The 18,770-nt window shown below is 39.2% G+C and overlaps 1 protein-coding gene across 3 annotated transcripts in view; it reads right to left on the reverse strand.

Annotated features, from left to right (window-relative positions):
• Alk (Anaplastic lymphoma kinase) overlaps window positions 1-16,095 on the reverse strand; it is a 30,129-nt gene extending 14,034 nt beyond the window's left edge. For 2 of the 3 annotated variants that reach the window (XM_065487850.1, XM_065487849.1), the window contains exon 1: window positions 15,511-16,094. In XM_065487850.1, the coding sequence (XP_065343922.1) occupies window positions 15,511-16,030 (520 nt within the window). In that variant the 5' untranslated portion in view covers window positions 16,031-16,094. Of the gene's footprint in view, window positions 1-15,510 lie in introns of all 3 variants that reach the window. The other variant, XM_065487851.1, reaches the window with a different exon arrangement.
• Between the last annotated feature and the right edge of the window lie 2,675 nt (window positions 16,096-18,770).

The following is an 18,770-nucleotide window of genomic DNA, read 5'->3' on the forward strand; positions in this document are numbered from 1 at the left end:
TTTGCAAATAGTGGTAAAAAATATTCCATTTTATAGATTGACGTGCGTCAAAATCACTTTCATAAATCAACATTTCATCCTGTCGTCACCAAATCTGAAGACTCTGGTCTGGTGCATCCGGTGAACGGAGATTAATCAGAAATCATTAGTGACATCAATTTCCCTCTGTTCTAATTTTGGCAGCTGCGTCGATTCCAGCTTCTGCGGATCTTTAGCCATTCAGGAGAGTTTTCTCGGTTTTATTTACAGTTTGCTACTTTCCAAGAAGTTTCTCAAGTGTTATTGGAAACGAGATCTCCATGATTTATTCACATATGTTCGTTCTCACGTGCATCACTCTGGCGTAAATATAGTGAGAAAAAGGCATCCTCTTGATCACGTAAAAGTAGTTTGAAAACACAAAGTAAATTTTATAAATAAAAACAGAATAAAAGCCGTGCCTCATTTAGATATTAACGACGATGTTTGCATAACAAAAAGGGATGAAGGCAAACAAAAGCAAGATTAAATAAAACAGCCATGCTCATTTTTAATCTGCGCACCCTAATTGTGAGTCCAATCCTTTTTGTTTCTTTTGTAGAATAAAAAATATTAAGAGCATTTTAGGCGTACAAAAATTATACAGTAGTAGTTTTGCAAAGCTTTTCTTAGGGTATTTTTCTTTGCAGAACGCATTTTCCTTTGTTGATTATAGCAAGTAGTCAATTAAATTAACTGTTAGAGAAATTTAGCAACATTTTAAATCTCAAATCAGTTAAAACTCAGAGTTTACCAAATTTCTCGAACCTTCTCGATCCCTCTCGTCACGATGGTGTGCGAATTTTGCAAATTTTTGAGCCGATTTTCTCGAAAATAATATTTTTTAGCATTTTCCTTATTTTTAGATTTCAAGTTGAAATTTTCCGTCTTTTCCAGCCATTCAGCAGTTTTGCAAATGATGGATTGTTTAATTCAAAAAGAAAACGCGAGGATAATTTTGCGCAGTGAGAGCGCAGGCTGCAGAAGAGAAAGGGCTGCTGTTGCGCGCATTTTTCCTGCCTCTGCTCGCAATTCGGTTCATTTTACGGCCGCCGGTGCACATGTATATGTATGTGCATTTACATTCATCCCCATTTTACTCCGGCCAACACCCGTGCAGCAGAAGCCGCCGCGAAGAATAAACGCTGATAACGCAACAGGGCAAAAAGACTCATCCTGCCCCAATTTGTTTGCCTTTTCTCCTCGGCGCACGTTTTGCTGCTGCTGCTGCCGACGACTCATTTTCTCTGCAATCGCAAAATACAAGGGCGTCGAGCGTTCCACCCTCTCTTCTTTCAGCTGGGGTGACTTTTTTCGCAACCCAATGTAGTAAAACAATCTGGTGATTTTGTGTGTTTTCTTTTTCAAAAATCCCTGAAGGCAACCAAATAATAATGGGTTTCTGTTTGAAATACATAAACCTTTTTATTTGTTCGTTCAGTTTTTTAACTAAACAATTTTTTTAATAATGAGAAACGTGAGGGTAAAAAATATAAAGTTTCAGTGAACAATGAGAACGTGCAAGATCAATTTCCAATTTTTGCTTCGAGGAAAAATATTTGGAGCACACTCTCAATGTGAAAATTGCGTAATGATAGCGCTGCGAGCAATCCATAATTGAATTCCTGAAACTTTTCAGCCAAAACATCTTTTATAAAAAAATTAAAAGCGTTTTAGGGCTTAAATCGGGCATATCTTCAAACGAGAGCGCAGCTGTAGTCCTTAAATTTCCATAATTTAATTGCTTCTGTAGTCCCTAAAAAGGCACGGGCCGCCGGCGTTGAGATAAGTATTCGGCTCATCCCTCTCGCCTGTGATTTCTTTGCCTCATTTTCTTCGTATCTCGCATTTTGCAAATTAGCTCTTGCTCGTCAAACGCGATGTGAAGAATTTGGATTTTTAAACGGTTTTTGGCACGATTTAAACGTTTTATAAAGTATTTTGAATCTTCTCTCTTTGGCGTATTTGCAGTCAGTTTCTCAAACCCATTTTACGCGTCTTTTTGTTATTTACGTTACACTAGTGAATGAATTAAAAAAACGAATTTTAAAATACAATTCGAGGGGAACTCTGATGGCCTTTGCTTTGCATGTTTTTTAATTCTATTAAATAATATCATAATTAATGACGGTATTTCTGTTTACAACCAAATGGGGTTAAACAAGGAGGGTGCATGTCACCCTTCCTGTTCATTTTTGCTATCAGTGATTTTAACGATTTTATGAAAGATTTCCCTGGCGTTAAATGCATTTTGTATGCAGATGATATTGTACTTTTAAGTGAAAATTTAAAAGATTTTACTGCCCAGAATCAATAAATGAGAGGAAATGCCAAGTCCTGAAATTCAGAGCCGGTGGTCACGGTCGTTATAGCAAATTAGAGTTAATAAAATTAATTTCTGCTCTTCAATTAATTATCCCGGAGTTACTTTTCAAACTGCAGGTGTATGTTTGATAAAAGAGTTAAAGCTTCAATATTTGCTACGGGAAAAATTAAAAATCTGTCAAAAAGTTATATTGTTACAGCCAAAAAATAATTTGACTTAGCTATTTCTCCTGTTGCCTCATAATGGTATTGAAGCTGTCTGGAAATACCTAACTTTAAAAGACTTAAATAATCTTGAATGAGCCAAGTCAAGATTTTTTAAGAAAACAAACCTTATGTGTCGATAAGAGAATGAAATCAAGACTTGTATATGAGCTAGTTGAGACTGATTATTTTGTAAATGACTTATAGATAAAATTCTCCCTGCCAGATACGCCTGTGTATATTGAATTTCCGGATAATATGATGCATAAAAAACAAAATTTTCACCCCCCAATTTGTACAGTACTCCAGCCCTCATTGTAAAGATCGATGTGTTTTTTTACGAGATACTCTTTCCATGGTTATCATTTTCTTTTATGTAAGGACAAACGTTTCCATCTAGATGTTTCTGCCAATTCTGCGATAAAGTCTGGATAGACATGTATCATTACCTCAATTGCGAAAATAATACAACTACCTTATTTCAAGCTGCTAAATATGTATAAGAAAGCGCTTCAAAATAATAATATCGTTATGTGTTGTACACCGTTGGTGTCTAATAAATACAATCATTTCGTTAGATTTTATGTCAGCTCCGATCGCAAACATTGCCTGCAGCTTGCCGCACTTCCAGCACAATTCTATTGTTTTTGAAAGCAAAAATAAAACATCCAATTTACTCAACTTTCTTCAGAATTGGCTTAAAATTAGGAAATTCCAACGACGGGGTTTTTTATAGAATTTTACAGGATTGTAAGATATTTATGTTCAAAAGACGGCCTTAAGTGGCTTAAAAATCTTCAAATTTCATGATCCGTGCTCTAAATGAAAAAAAGGACGCGCAGTAAAAAACATTCGATCCGTCTATTCAATTCCGACCCGCTGAGAGATGAGCTGCAGCCTCGCCTCATGGCATCGCATGCCACGTATCAAACAAAATCGGCTATTGACGATATTAGACGTGTGTGTGCAGTATGTGCAAGAGCTGTTTTGCTCGCACGAGAGAGAGAGAAAGAGAGAGAGAGAGAGTGCATCGTGCGTGGCGTGGCACTGTGTTTTCTGCAATGCAATCAATCGGATGACCTTTCGCATTGGATGGCGCATTTAACGCCGAGCGAAAATAACTCTTAATGTGATGCCAAGGCGCTGTAATCAATTTGCCGGCGCAGCGCGTTGCACCCGATTGCAAGTTGCATCTCTCATCACTCTTCTCAAAGATCTATCTCCCATCAGAGAGGCCCTGAATGCGGCGTTATCAAGCTTCCAGAAATCTTACGAATTGCACGTTTGCGTGATTAGTCCCTTGAACCTTTCGTCTGATAAGTTTTTCACATTACGCAACGATGTTCAATTTAATTAGCAATATTGTGTGAGGTTTCCATTATATCTTCACGCAGGCTGCTCCCCTTGCAAACAGTTAATGAGCTTATTGTCACATCAAACCGAGAGAAATTCTTATCTTTGTAAATGAAAACTTGACGAGCACAGAATATGTCATTAAGAGTATCAGTATCTTTTGATTTCAAATAAGATTTTGAGAAAATGGAAATTTCTGCATTTCAAATTACCGGAACAAAGGCACAACTTAATTGATGAGAAAAAGCTACACAGCAGACTAGAGATTCATTGTGGTGCAATTGTAATACCATTAACGCGATCAGAGACACGCTTAAAGCACTGCAAAATTCTGCCTATGACTTAAATAATTGAGGAAAAACTAAAACTTCGCAAAATTTCTGAGAGTTAAATTTGCATGCTAATCAAGCATTGTGTCCCTACTGTAAAATCACGATTTGTTTCACAATCTAGGGAATTATTAGGACATTTTTGGATAGATCGTGACAAGAGGGTATATCTCTGTTTATTTTATTCGTGTCAGATTAAAATTAAGTTACATGAATAATGGCAAAAAGTGACGAGCAGGAACTGCATAACCGACCGAAACAATAAATTTTGACGATGAGAGATCGAAATCTAGCGAAAAATTCATTTAATTTTTCGAGACATTTGGCAAAATCTTAAATCTAACTAATTTGATTCTTGCACATTGACATTTTAGAGGCGGTAATAAAATTATAATTGCAGCCAACCATTCAAATTAATTTCAGTTGTTTCCCTGGATGAATCAAATTGAAAATGCTTCTCACGTTCGAGGACTGAGAGTTGAAATTAGATTTAAGCAGGGTTCAGCAAAAAGGGCGAAAGATTGACCAAAAATGTGATTTCTTAAGTCTTCCGACCCTCCAGTTTCAAGACAAATTGAACGAGGAGTACAAATAATGTTATATAAGCTAGGGAGGCATAATTTTTTCATTTATTTATCTTATTTGGTAGAAATTTCCAAGGATTAAAACATGAAATTAGAGCTTGTTGGGGTTTCATGCTGGGCATGAGGATAAAACTTTGCATCAACGATTCGCGTTTTGTTTAAAGTAAATTTCTATCACAACTTTTTCTCTTTTATAACTTCATGATTATGATTACAATCAAACTTTGTAAAATGAGATTTTGGAAATAATATTACTCTGGCCCTCTAGATCTTCGTTTTTTTATTTCCATATTTTTCCCGCATCGATTTAAAAGTTTTTTCCTTTGCGCTTTTCTTTGTGCTGAAAATGAAAAAGTTGTTGTGGAGCAGGGAGCAGTGCGTAGTGCAATTAGAGCATTCAACGGTCGCGGTGATTCAGATTCCTCTGCAGCTAACACTGCAGAGAGCATGCCGTTTAATAATAAACATAGTAAAAACAGCAAGCTGCCCTCCTGTGCGAAATCGTGTGATGCTGCAATGTAACTTTTTTAATCAAAATCCCTTAGGCTGGCTTTCCTAATTGTAGAGACACATCCGTAGTAAAGCCAAGCATCTATAATTTGCAGTATTTTTTTTTAAACTCTCACGGAAACGCTTTCTTTGCTCCTTTGTTTGGTAGCTAGAGACCTAGAACAGTAGATATGTTATCTCAGAAATGTCGCTGAACGCAATTTCCTCCCCTGTTAAATTGCCGCTTCTTGCTCCGCAACCGATTGCTTAGTGTCTACTTGCAGCTAGAGTTGTTGTGCTTCGCAGAAACACATTAAAAGTTTAAAGTTGATTTAAACCGATTTAACTGCAAGTGACAACACGAAAATCTGAGACGGCAGACAAAAACCCTCAACTGACGCAACACAACTCATTGTCAGTTCATATGTATAATAAATTGCGTGTGGTTGCTAACATGTTTCTGCTGCCTCCGATCAACTTTTAATGAGTTTCTAGGATTATAAACCAACTTTTTAGCTGCATGTGTAGACTCTAAATAATTGGTTGCACTCGCTTTGAAGCAGAACATGCGGATTAAGGCTTATATTTTTAACTGTGTCACGAGAGGCAGAACAAATCTCTATTTGTTAGATAATTCAAGGAAATCCTATTGTGAATAAAGGATTCAATTTATTTCAGACTTAACCTATTTCACACATGAGGAGGACATTAACTTTGGCTTGCAATTATTCTGCTATATAGCGGTGTTAGTTTAGGACGTAGAAAAGGCAGAATTTTCATTATGAGGCTTGCTATACATATTTCACCTGCAGCTCGATATATATGTGGCGGTTTTTCATCAGCTCGTTCTCGTCCACCCCCGTGCGCACGCGGATCCTTTTAATAATCCCCATATAATATGCCGATCACATAATGTATCCAAAATCCCTGCCTGAATCTAAGCGAAACGCTCCGATTGAGTTTGAGTCAGGCGTTTACGGGGGGGAAAGGACACCCGCACCTTTGAACACTTTCTGACACGCAATCCATTAATTGTCGCCCATTTATTGGCAGAACGGGGCTTAATGAAGTACCACAGGAAACGAGGGCTGCGCTTTATATACGACTTTTTTTGGCAACAACGATGTTTCAAAACTGTGGGGCACCTGGAGCTCGTGTTCGGTAAAAAAAAAATCGAAAAAATCAAACAAAGCAAGCAATCAACCAGTTGTATAAGCCTTTAGTGTTCAAAGCCGCCAATAGATGGCACCACCGTATAATTTATTAAAAATTTAGTTTCTTTCCGCTGTGATTTCAGACTCTATCCATCTACTGTGCATTCTTCACTTGATATACTTTCTTTCGACGTGCTGAAACCCAAAATCGGTCCAGATATTTGCCGTAGAATCGTCGGAAAAGATTTTTTTATTTCAGAAAATAGTTTTTCTCAATTCTACGCTGAACCAATTTTGGTTTTCAGAACGTCAATAGAAAACATTTTAAGTATAGAATGCACAGTGGCAGGATTGAATCTGAAATCGCAGCGGAAGTGCCTTAGAAATAAATTTTTTAATTAAGTATACGGTGGTGCAATCTGTTAGCGGCTTCGAACACTAAGGATTTATACAACTGGTAAATTGCTATACTTTGATTAGTTATTTCTGAGAGCTATTGATTGCGTTCATAACGTAAAAAGCTTGTAAAAAATGAATTTCCTATAAACAGTAAGATGATTTTGCATAATACTTGCGCATCTTTTGAAAATTATCACTGTGAAGAACAAGTCACCCAAAGTTAAATTCGGCGAAGCTGCTGCTAAAAAGATAATAAACTTCTAGAATCCGTAAAAACACTCAATTGGAATTCAGAGCCACTTCGAATATTTGATCTGTCGATTGGATTTAAAGACAAGCATTCGTGTTTGTGCGAACGCGAATGGAAAGCGAAGGCGAGTAAATGCAATTTACTTCGCTCAAAAGGGAGGAGTCGATTGAGAGGAAAAATCAAATTCCGCAGTCGCGCGAGTCGTAATGAAATTCCGTCAGGCGCAAATATAATTACCAAGCGTTTTGCTTGTTTCTGCTGCCGGAGCCTGACGACTGCCTTCCTTCTATATCCTGCACCGTGAAGAACCAGTTTTTCCCTGGATTTTACACGTGTATATCACAAAATTGCCTCAATATGGAGCAAAAAAATATTTTATAAACGAGAGAGAACCTGAAGCACACCAGCAATGTTTTGAATAAATTAGACGAAATTATTGCCATCTGGATTTTCACACAATTTGTGGTGTTGACGCGAGTAAAATTGAAACCAAAATTTTGAGCAATATTTCTGCGATTTCTGTTTGCTGAAAAACATAAAATCGACCATATCTCGGAATCAATTAAAGAAAATCAAGTGAAACTAAACTTCATTTGCCCAATTTTCAATTTTAGGTTCAAATCAAATTTCGGAAAAGAAGAGGTTAATTATATATTTTCTGAATGAACAATGCAAAAATAAATTGAAAATTATAATATAAATCTACCCTGAAATTTTTGTGACGTTGAAATTTTAAATCAAAGGTCAAAAATCAAAATATCAAGGGAACGCGAGACCTTCAACTGGTCAGAAATTAAATGTATATCGTTCAGCTCGGATCGATTCCCCCTGATGAGCCATAAATGTTCAAGGGTTGTAACTACTACCCTTTTCATCCCTCATCCACCCCAAGCCAAATCAAAATGAATTCATACTTCCAGCTTTAATTGCACCGCAGCTGGCCTTGATCGCTTGAAATAATCCTAAAGTGGTTTTACTCACCCTCCCTCATCAACCCCTAACTCACTCCTTCAAATATTACCTTGCCTAAAAAACTCCACATCTGGATTTGATAAAAAAACCTTCCGCGAATTTTTCAAGCCACTCAATTTGGAGAGAGCAATCCAACTTTACTATTAGAACCTAGTTTACTTCGCGATTTCCTTCCTCCTTACATTTAAAATGAGGTTTTGGGCACACATGCAAAGCAATCCATCAATTGTGAATATTAAGAGCTTAATTTGGGCTGCTCAACGTTCCTTAAAAAAACACAGTTACGCATGAAATGATCGACATTTTATGAATTAATTTGAGAGACGATAAAACCTCTAGAACTTTCATCGGTATCGGACACGTGCACTGCAAAAACAACATTGTTGATATTTCATCAAAGTATGTGATGCTTTTGCCAACTAAATTTAACGATTGTATCATTTGGAATTGGAATTTAAATTATTGAGAAGGTTGCTTTTTAGTTGCATCACATGTGCGACGGACAGACAGCCATACCATCAACTCGCGTGTCGGTCGGATTAGCGCTGATTAAATATTGACGAATTTAATAAAAAATTAACAAGCGCGTTGTGTTCAATTTATTTAGACGAAAAATTTATAATCCGCGCGCGTTGTTCACATCACACCCTGCTTGATTGGTATACTAAGTGGGGATTTTCCCAGAATGGTGCTACAGTTGCAACAAATCAATTTTGTCTATTGCGGATGGCAATACTACATAATAATGATGTGCGGTTTTTGCAACTCAACACTCGACATCACCACAGCAGCATTCACAAGCACAACGTGGGCTTGATAATTGTTCCTGGGAGCTAATTATAATTTAATTAGCATCGAGTACACCTCAATCATCATGTGTTTTGTAAGAGAAAAATTAGGACGGTTGAGGGAGCGTGGTAATTTAGAGACCCACCCAATTAAATGCATGTTAAGTTAATCTGCAGCAAGCAATTTTTGTTTTAATTAAATTACACTTCTTATTTTTTTTATCAAATTATCATCATTAATTCAAATCTACTTTTTTTATGGCGGAACTGGATTGCAAAACGGACATTTCTCTCTTTGACGACATCAAGTCTTTGACTCATTGACGTCATTCTGATTTGCTGCATACATTTTGAGAAATAAAAACATCCTTTATTTAAGCAAATTTTCGCGCATTAATAAAAAGGCACGCGATCCCGAGTTTGTTCTCTCAGATACCAATAAAGACATGAACAATAATGGCGTGTCGTTGGAAAGTGTTTTTCGGCGACGCGACTAGCTCGCCTCATTTTTATTTGTTTCCGCTGCGGGTGCTTCATCCCAGCAGCAAAAACCACAAATTAATATTTACGCGGTGCCGTTGGAGCTGAATTTCGTCTCTTTCCGGTCGCTTTGCGCTCTGTCAACCAAAAAAGCTTGGCATCATCAATGTTTTAGTAACCAACCACAGCGTCAAAATTTGTCAGCGTTGTGACAACTCATTTTTATCAAACATATAATAAAACACTCCAAACTACCATTTTCTTTTTTTTTAATAAAAATCCCTTTGTATATGGCAATAATTTTACACTTGTGATTAAAAATCACGGATCACAGGATGGTTTTAGAGGTGGAAAGATAATCTGACTGGCTAAAGAGTAACCAAAAAATATTTTTCGTCTAAATTTTCATTTTTGCTGGTTTCGCGGGACATTTTTGGACAATTTTAAGAATTTAATTATGCAATTTAAAAGTGAAATTGTTCATTGAACTCCTCTCGTCAAGCCCGATCGAACGAACACCGAATTTGAGTTCATCGGTCAAGGTCAAGGCCACCAAAGCTCATTTTCAAAAATTACTGGGTGTTTTTTCGATTTTGAGAACCCGAGAAATCAGAAACGCCCCTCACAAGTGGTCTCAGGGCACGTGTGAATTGTGGGAATTTCCAGGTGGTGTTCTGCTTCGTTTTCGAGAGTTTCAATTTTGAATTTAAAAAAAAACACGAATTTTTTGCCTTTTGCAAATGTTGTGAGCGCTAAATCTCTGGTTCTAATCGTCAGAAATGCAAAAACTAAACACCGTTCGACTTGGCTTGACTTTCCCTTGTAAGCTGAAAAGTCTTTGGGGTGCTCAACCCTTACCCTTCAACCCCTGTTTGCCAAAGTTATTCTTCAATTAAAGAAGAACTTAAAATTTATTCAATTTTTGGTGGTCTATGAGAATGTTAAATCCTCATATACTGTTTTGCTTTAGTTTTGTACGATTCATTTAAAAAATGAAAAATCGCTGTGTGGAAAACGGTCTCAATTTTGTTGACAACTTGCTTGATTTTTGGCGCACTTTAGTGAGTTACGGTGTCGAGCTAGTAATATCTTTCTTTGTTACCTTCTGTTTCCGCGCCGTTGTCAAGATAAGGCCCCTCGTGGCAGAAAGCCCTTGAAAGGCAGTTCGCTGCGATAAGGTAGCAGCGTTCAAAGTCAAAATTGAATCAAGAGTCCTGCTGCTTAACATTGAAATCCATTTTACTGTTGCCTGTGAAATGCGCGACTTGCTGGCACTTCAAAGAGCGCTCAAGGGTGTTTATTCGAGTGAATAGAATAAATTTCCCGAGCTTAAAGTGTCACAATTGAGCTTAAACACGTCAAAATTGCAACGTGATACAACTCGTAGCGTACAATTGAAACTTAGGGAATTAAATTTGAGCTTGAAATAAAAACAACGAGATGGCTCCATCTGTTAATCTGTTCTCAACAAATGATGCTATAGTATTGAGAATAATATTATTAAAAAGTTTCTAATTCGATTTTTATTTTCAGGGCATAAAAACTTAAAACCCTCCTAGGGCTTTCGAGATTTAAGAAGCATAATAGACATCTTTTCAAATTTTCAAATTGTAGGCTTGTGGAAAATGTCACGCCTTCGAATTACTAGTGATAAAAAGAGTGTAAAAATAATTCATATATTTATCTCTTTTAATTAGGCGCAAGCCAAGCAAGTGTCAACGGGCGTGGCCTTTAAACCAGACAATTATTAACAATCAGCGAAATATTACGTGATTGAACGCGTTTGTGCAAACTTGCAGTTTTAGGCAGATACGAGATAAAAAAAAAATTGAGGCCTATCTTAAAGGAGGCCTTGTTATGGCCTAAAAATCAAAAATTCTAAACGCATGTTTGAGGTCACTGTCCGTTGCTACAGATCGCGGTCGAAATCTGCATGCATCTCAATTCGCATGACATTACTGCCCTTACTGTCAGGAAAGTGAAAGTCGTGTTGGGCCTTAAATTGATGCGAAATCGCTCTTTTTTGGTCCGTATTCAAAGAGCTTTTGGCAAGATTAGAATACAAATGGGCCAAAATCACATCGTGCGAGGGTCGGCAAGTTGTCGAGTTTTTTACATCGTAGCAAAAAAGGGGCGAATTCCTAGGGGGAGCACAAAGCCAAATCGTTTCACTCTCTCCGTAATCGGTCCCTTTGGCTTCTGTTATCTTCAAAACAAATAATATACCCTGAGAGCTCTGCGAAACTGTTCTATACTTTGAATAAAAATCGCAAGAATTTGATTATTCACGTTTTTTTCTATTCAAAAGAGTAAAAGACAAATGATCAAATTCCAGTTTTTGCAAAAAAAATTGTGACAGTTAAAATATTTGCAGATGAAATTATGGCAATAGGGGCTGAGGGTTGAGCACCCCAAAAACCATTCTGCTCACCAACGGATGTCAAGCCAAGTCGAATGGTGTGCAGATTTTGCATTTCTGACGCTTAGAACCCGAGATTTGGCGCTCGCAACATTTTAAAAAATTCGAAAATTTTGTATTTTTCGCTACTGAAATTTGAATTTCTTGAAAATAAAGCCGAAAACCACCTTGAAATTTTCACACAAGCTTACAAAAACCCTGAGACCACATTTGAGGGTCGTTTCAGATTTCTCGGGTTTTCAAAATCCAAAAAAACACCCGGATATTTTCCAAAATGACTATTGCTGACCTTTGTCCTTGGCCGATGACCTCAAATTTATTGTTCATTCGATCGGGTTTGACGAGAGGAGTTCAACGCATACCTTAACTTTTAAATTGAATTGTTTCGTTCTCAAAATTGGCAAAAATGAAAATTTATTTGGCTACGATTTAAGACTGATGCAAATTTCATCAGATTATCTTGACACCGCCAAAACCGTCTAGTGACCCGTGATTTTTGTCTTCTGGAACCACCTTGCGGACAAAATTTTGGATTTTTCTAGACATTAAAAAATGGTGTGTCTTTTGTTGTGGAAATATTTATGAACAGATGGCGTGCATCGAGGGAGATTATGCCACGCTAGTCACGACATACAGTATAAATAAAGAAGAATTTGAGTATTTTTGCATAATTTAGAATGCTTTAACCGAACATAGAACATGCGAGTCACGCGGTTGGCACGAGAACTGATAGAGAAGAGAGACGGCTAGACTAGACTGCGCGATAATCAGGGGAAGAAGAAGCGAAAAGCTCAACAGCTTTTTCGAAAGCTTTTATACTTCCTCGCACTAAATTGTTCGTTCTCTTTTTTCCCCCCGAAAGCACGCGCAAGTCTGAATTGTTTTGGGCATAAAGCGGCTTTAAGAGAGGCGCCCAGCAGGACGTAGCCAAAAGCTGTGCAGATCTCCATCTCAGCGCACACGTCAGCGCCCGCCGAGCATTGTTATGCGCATACTTTTGGCACGCGGTCAACATAGAGAGAAAAATGAAATTTTCGATTCTGCGCATGCAGGCAGGAAACCGGCGGCATTCCCGATCACATTAACCCATTTATCGGCCTCGATTCGCAGCACAATTTATAATTGCTACAACAAGAAGGGTCGCTCGTGACTCTTGAAGAGCCGCGCGCTTCCCAATTAACCACACGATTTCGTCTGATGCTGCTGGCTCGATCTTTGTGTGCGCCAGCGAAATTCCTACGCATCGCAAGTTCGCAGATTTAGACAGGCCACGTGGTTTTTATACACATCATTGTAAACTCGCGCGCGTTGCCGGGCGAAATCTCGGAATGCGAATCACAGTTATATTACATTGTATATGTATATCCCCGCGCGCAATCGCCACAATCACAATTATTTGTTGCCGGCGTGCGGGACGCTTTTGTAAGAACCGACGTGCCTTCCCTTCCCATTGAGCAAAGCCGCCGCTCTCAATCATTTGTTTTCTCTCTCTCTTTCTCCTGCTGATAGCGTACTTGCCCTTTAATGTCAAGAAGTGTGCGCTCCATCAAGCCGGTAAACACTATCTCTGTCAGCTATTGCCGTAAATAAAAGAGACTACTACTTGCACTCGCGGTTCTTCACTCCGCGTGCCTCGGGCGAAAGGGCTTCCTTAGAAAGCTTCTTGTTTGTATTTGTTTTTGCACGCATACTCATTATTCTGCAGTGGCACTTTCGAGATGCACATGTTGATGAAGACTCTTACGAATAGCCGAACGTGACATTATAAAATAAAATAAAAACGCGAGTTTCCTGATGAAAGTGTCGGCAGAGATAAATGGTTTCCTCTAAATAACAGGAAATTAACAAAAAGTAGAAGAGCAAATTCATTGAAGAGAGAAAAAGAGGCTGGAAAAAATCCCGTGGGAAAAAGTCTTAAATTAATCGAAACGTCAAATTTGTAAATGAGTTTCCTCGTTGATCCGTGTAGGAAAGACCATTTAAAAGAATTTAACTAAACTTTCCCGCGTTTTTCATAAAAATATTTCTTTTGACGCTCATGCAACGGTTGGCAATCCAACACGCATGAATAATTCGATACTAAAGAAAAATTCACTGCTTGGCAATTACGGTTAAATTTTTACATATCGTTTGCATTTTCAACGGAAAGCTTTCAGTTTTCATGACTTTTTAGAGAGGTTAGAATATTTGAAATATTTTAAGTGCAATTGTGAACGATATGCAACTTAAAACTGACGTTTTCCCCGAATAAATCTTCAAATAGAGCACCTCAAAGTTCCCACACCATAAAATAGATCGCGATGATTGGGATCGATATCAAGAGAAAAAAATAATTAATTTATTTTTTTAGACAAATTTGGCAAAATCTGAAATTTAACTGTCATTCGTCCTGAGAGATAAACTGTTGCTAAATTTTACAAACTACTTTTGCTACAGTTACCAATGCAAAATGTTCTAAATTGTTGGCCTGTAAAGCTCTACTTAAAAAACAGCTTCGGTGAATGTCCTGCTCAACTAGTTAAGGCTCCTCAGCCCCCAGACGCGACAGGAATTACGGCTGCGACCCGCAGCTGAAACAAGTTGAGCAGAAAATTTCTATAAAAAATTCTGCAATGCACCAGGGAAAACGCACTAAGAGCTCTTTCCGCACAGTGTGTTTTTCAATAATTGAACAACCTGAGATATAAAAATGTAGTGAAGAAAAACGTGACGTATTTGTTGTTATTGTGTGATCAATTATTTTTACTTCTTTTTGTAAATACAACAATGATTTTGCACTTTTATTTTTGTTAAATAGCTAGCAGCCGAAAATTCATCCTGAATTGGCTGGATATTTTTTAAATAAATATAATTTAAAAAATACTATTTTATCCCTCTTTGTCAACACAATTATGTTTCGTTATAAAATTAGGAAGAGCTAAATAAATAAATTGAAATAATCTGACACGTAATAAACATTTTTAGCTGGAGTTAAAATTATAACGTATCGGAGTTTTCATCAGTGAAATTTTTAAATTTTTGTCTGGCCATAAACGATGATGTCGGTCAATTATTCTGGCGCCTAGGTGGCAAGAGAATTTTAGGTTTTGCAACACTTTGCCGAACAGGAAGCCTCTCGCGCTTCCTCTTTCATCCCTCTGAGTGAGCAGGCGCTGATTGTGAGTAGTACTCAAAAATTATGGTAACCAAACATCCCGTTTATTCCCTTCAGACTTGCTATAATTCCCTAAAAACCCAAAAATATAATTATGTCAAAGAGAAAGGACCTCATTTCATGGTCCAATGACGATAGGAGGATTAAAAATAGTCAGTCGATCGTTTGAAATTCTTGGCCTCGCATAAGAGCAAACAACGTGAGAATTTTAGCATCTTTTGAGCTGTGCAACAACGAGTTTCACTGCTTCGCTCTGCCAGGCTCGCGGCTAATTTCAATTGCAAGCCGCATTAATTTTGACCAAAACCTGAAAGAACGTAATTCTATGAGAGGTCAGTGAACAAAAGCTCAATTCCCCCAAAAGAGCAGCAACGCACCGGAAAGATGGGACGGACGATTGGCTTTGCAATGCACAATTTTTTCGAAAAAGGTAAAACCGTGACAAAGTTATTACTCAACTCGCGAGTAGCACCACCCAGGCAGACGTTCACGGAGCGAGAAATTGGCGCCGTTTTGCAATTACGCAGGCAAATTAGCGGCGTTAAGTCGGTGGAACGTCTGTGACGGCGCGAAAACAAGATTGAAATCTCACCGTCCAAGTGGAAGCGGACGAGCAGCCGCACCGGGCGCACCACCTGTTGAAGCAGCTGGTCGTGCCAGGCGAGAACGGCCACCAGCGGCCGGTGGGCCCGGTCCCAGGGCACGTGCTGCAGCATCCAGCGACGCAGCATCAGGGTGACGTCGTCCAGCACGTTTCGCGGCTTGATGCTGAAGACGACGTCGTCGAGGAACCACTGTTTGCGGCCTTCGGCCGCGACAATCCGCGTCAACTGATCGGCCTCGATCCAAGAGGCGAAGCCCGGCCGCCGCGGCACGCCCTCCACGCTGACGTCGGACACTCGGACGTCGTCGGACACGAGCTCGGCGGGCAGCGGGAAGCTGGCCACGAGCACGTGTGTGAAAGCGTCGGGACGCACGTGCACGCCGTCCGACGCGTTGACGAAGAGGAAGTGCTGCTCGGCGGTCAGGCTGGCGGTGGACAGTTGCAGACTGGCCCTCACCAGCAGGGACAGCACGCCGACGTGCCACTCGAGCCTGGTCCGACGTGTCATCGCGCCACCGGCAGGCACCGACACCGACACACAGGCCGCAACGCGCGCGTGCTCTCGGCGTGAACGAGCACCGACCACTGATGTGGAACTCGGCCGGTCGGCGGGCGGGCGGGCGACGCACCAACCAACGGAAGCAGCAGCCACGGCGTGCGCCAGCGCGTACTCGCGACCAGCCGCCCGCCCTCTCGCGCGCTCCGCTGCTGGTAGATAGATAGATTACGCGCCGAGGCAAGGTCGCACCGTGCGAACGCGGCCGGCCGGCCGGCCGGCAGGCCGACCGACCGACCGCAGACAAACACAACACACTCGCACGTGCTCCGCTTTGACGCCGACATCGGGCTTGCTGCCCGGCCTACCTCAAGACGTGAGACGAACCACAAAGCAAATGCTTAAAGAGGAATGATACTGCAAAAGCCTGGGAAATGCTAGTTGCCAATGCATGAAGTCATCCCTTAGGATTCTGTTAAAGCCTAAATTGACCTAAGAAGCGCTGTATTTTTTGAGAAAATTGGCTGGAAAGTTAGCTTTTCAAATGGTGAAGGCTGTCTCCTTACTTGAAATCCGATTTAATTTCAAAACCAAGAGTTTCCCCAATAAGTGGCATACACAATTGGACAGATCTCGACGAGAGGAATCGGAATATGCCAAGAAAATATGTTCAAGCACCGTAAATTTTGGAGAAAATTGGCAAAATTTGAATTTTTATTGTAGGAAGGTCCTTTTTTATTATTGCAAATTGTTGAACAAATTGTTTATGGCATCCAACAATTCAAATAATTTTCAATTGTTGTCCTGTATCATTCCACTTTAACGCCAATGCTCCTCCATTGAATTTCCCCGGTGAATCCAAACCGTTTTGTATTCACGCCAGCCTCTGACCTATATTGTCTTGATTAATTAGGCTACAGCTCCAATCAACACAAATCCACAGGGAAAATTTAGTAAAAATAACTGCGTATCAAAAACAAGATAAGAAGCAAATAAGCAAAACCATTTTATAATTTTTTCCTTTCAAGATAATATATAGACGGATGCAATTTTGTATTCATGAGGGTTTGCGTTTGCGGTTCTTTCCAAACGAGAGGAAACTACTAAATACAAAAAACTCCATGGCATTTTAATTTAAAGTCATGACTAAGTCCGTCAAAATCAAAGCAAGTACTACTAAAATGTAATAATAAATTGTTATTTTTTCCTTACATTCATCACATGAATGATGAAAATCAAACAACGGTTTCGGCAAACCCCATGTAAAGTCAAAATTGATGGTCAATTGAGTTTGTAAAAATACAAAGCAACAATATTTATCTCTAAAAATGTAATCAAGATCGAAAAACAGTTAAATTCCAGAATTTTTCGCTCTCGTGACGATCTATCCAAGCTGCTGAGACCGTGTGGGCGCCTGAGCTCAGTCTCAACCCTTTGCCCCCTCGATCACCAGCCGCTTTTGACAGAAGCCGACGAGCAACCAACTGAGCCGCGCGCGTGCACACCGGCTCAAATATCAAACTCCGCTTCAAAGATCAGATTAACTCTCGAAATTCCTAACAAAAATTTCCGCATTACATTCAATTCGCAATCAATTCCGTTTCAGCTTACATTAAACAGTCAACACCTTCCGCAACGGGGTAGGTCCCTAACTACTATTGTGGCAAAAAAACATTTCAATCGGTCAAATTGACCCCTAAATAGTATTTGGATCGGATCGAGCGTTGTAATTGTGAGGAACGGAAATTAAAAAAATAATAATTTCGGTACATCGCGTGGTACTTGATTTGTCGGTCCATGCGCCTCTCCGATCAAGAGTGTCACGACACTAATAGTACGCGAATTTTGTGGTGAAAATCCCTAAATTGGGAAATAAATCGTGACAGTGCTTGATTATAGCATGCAGACGATTTGAGCTTATTTGATCACAAATTTAAAAAAATACTAAGCTCTTCCCTCATTATTAGATTGGATTTCAAACAAGTAAAAAGGATTTTTCACCAATTTTCTCTAAAGCTTCACTACTTTAAAAAGAGACACCACACGATAAAATTCTCTAAATATGCAAAAAGCACTAAATTACAGAGAAATAATAAAAAGTTGTCCATTTTTCCCGATGGAAATTTACAAATAAACACTGGTCAGTATTTTTGTCAATTTTTCGCTCTTCTAGCTCAAAATTTCACTCAAAGCTTCATGAAAATATCTTTTGTCTTTTCAATACACACTGAACGGGGCACATTTGTTTTTGAACCCACGTGCCTCTTATCGAATTCTATTTTGAGGTCGGACGGGACGATTGACACATTATCCCCGCGGCTTGCGCCACCTTCTCTGCGACCTATATTCTATGATCTATTTCAATTAATTCAGACCATGTTGTGTGTTTCATCCACACGAACCAAGGGACAAATTCTTTTTGTTTGTTCAATCTTTGGTCTCATTTGTAGGTCAAAAGTCACGATTTGCATACATAATATCCCCGCGGATCACGACATTTCGTATTCAAGGCAGCTGCTGACCCAAATTTATTTTCGGTAATTAAATTCGTGCGTACTCGCTAGGGGAAAATATAATTACATCGCTAGGGTAGACCATATTTCGTCACACACATTTTATTGCATCGTTAAACACAGGTTCAAGTATATTAAATAAAACTTCTTTATTGCTTTTGTGCAGGGCGCGTGTTTAAAATTTCCCTCTTAAATAGTGCATGAATGGCTGGGAAATTGTGGGCTGTTTTAAAGGTGTT

The sequence above is a fragment of the Cloeon dipterum genome, chromosome 4, assembly GCF_949628265.1.
Source record: "Cloeon dipterum chromosome 4, ieCloDipt1.1, whole genome shotgun sequence".
NCBI lineage: Eukaryota > Metazoa > Arthropoda > Insecta > Ephemeroptera > Baetidae > Cloeon > Cloeon dipterum.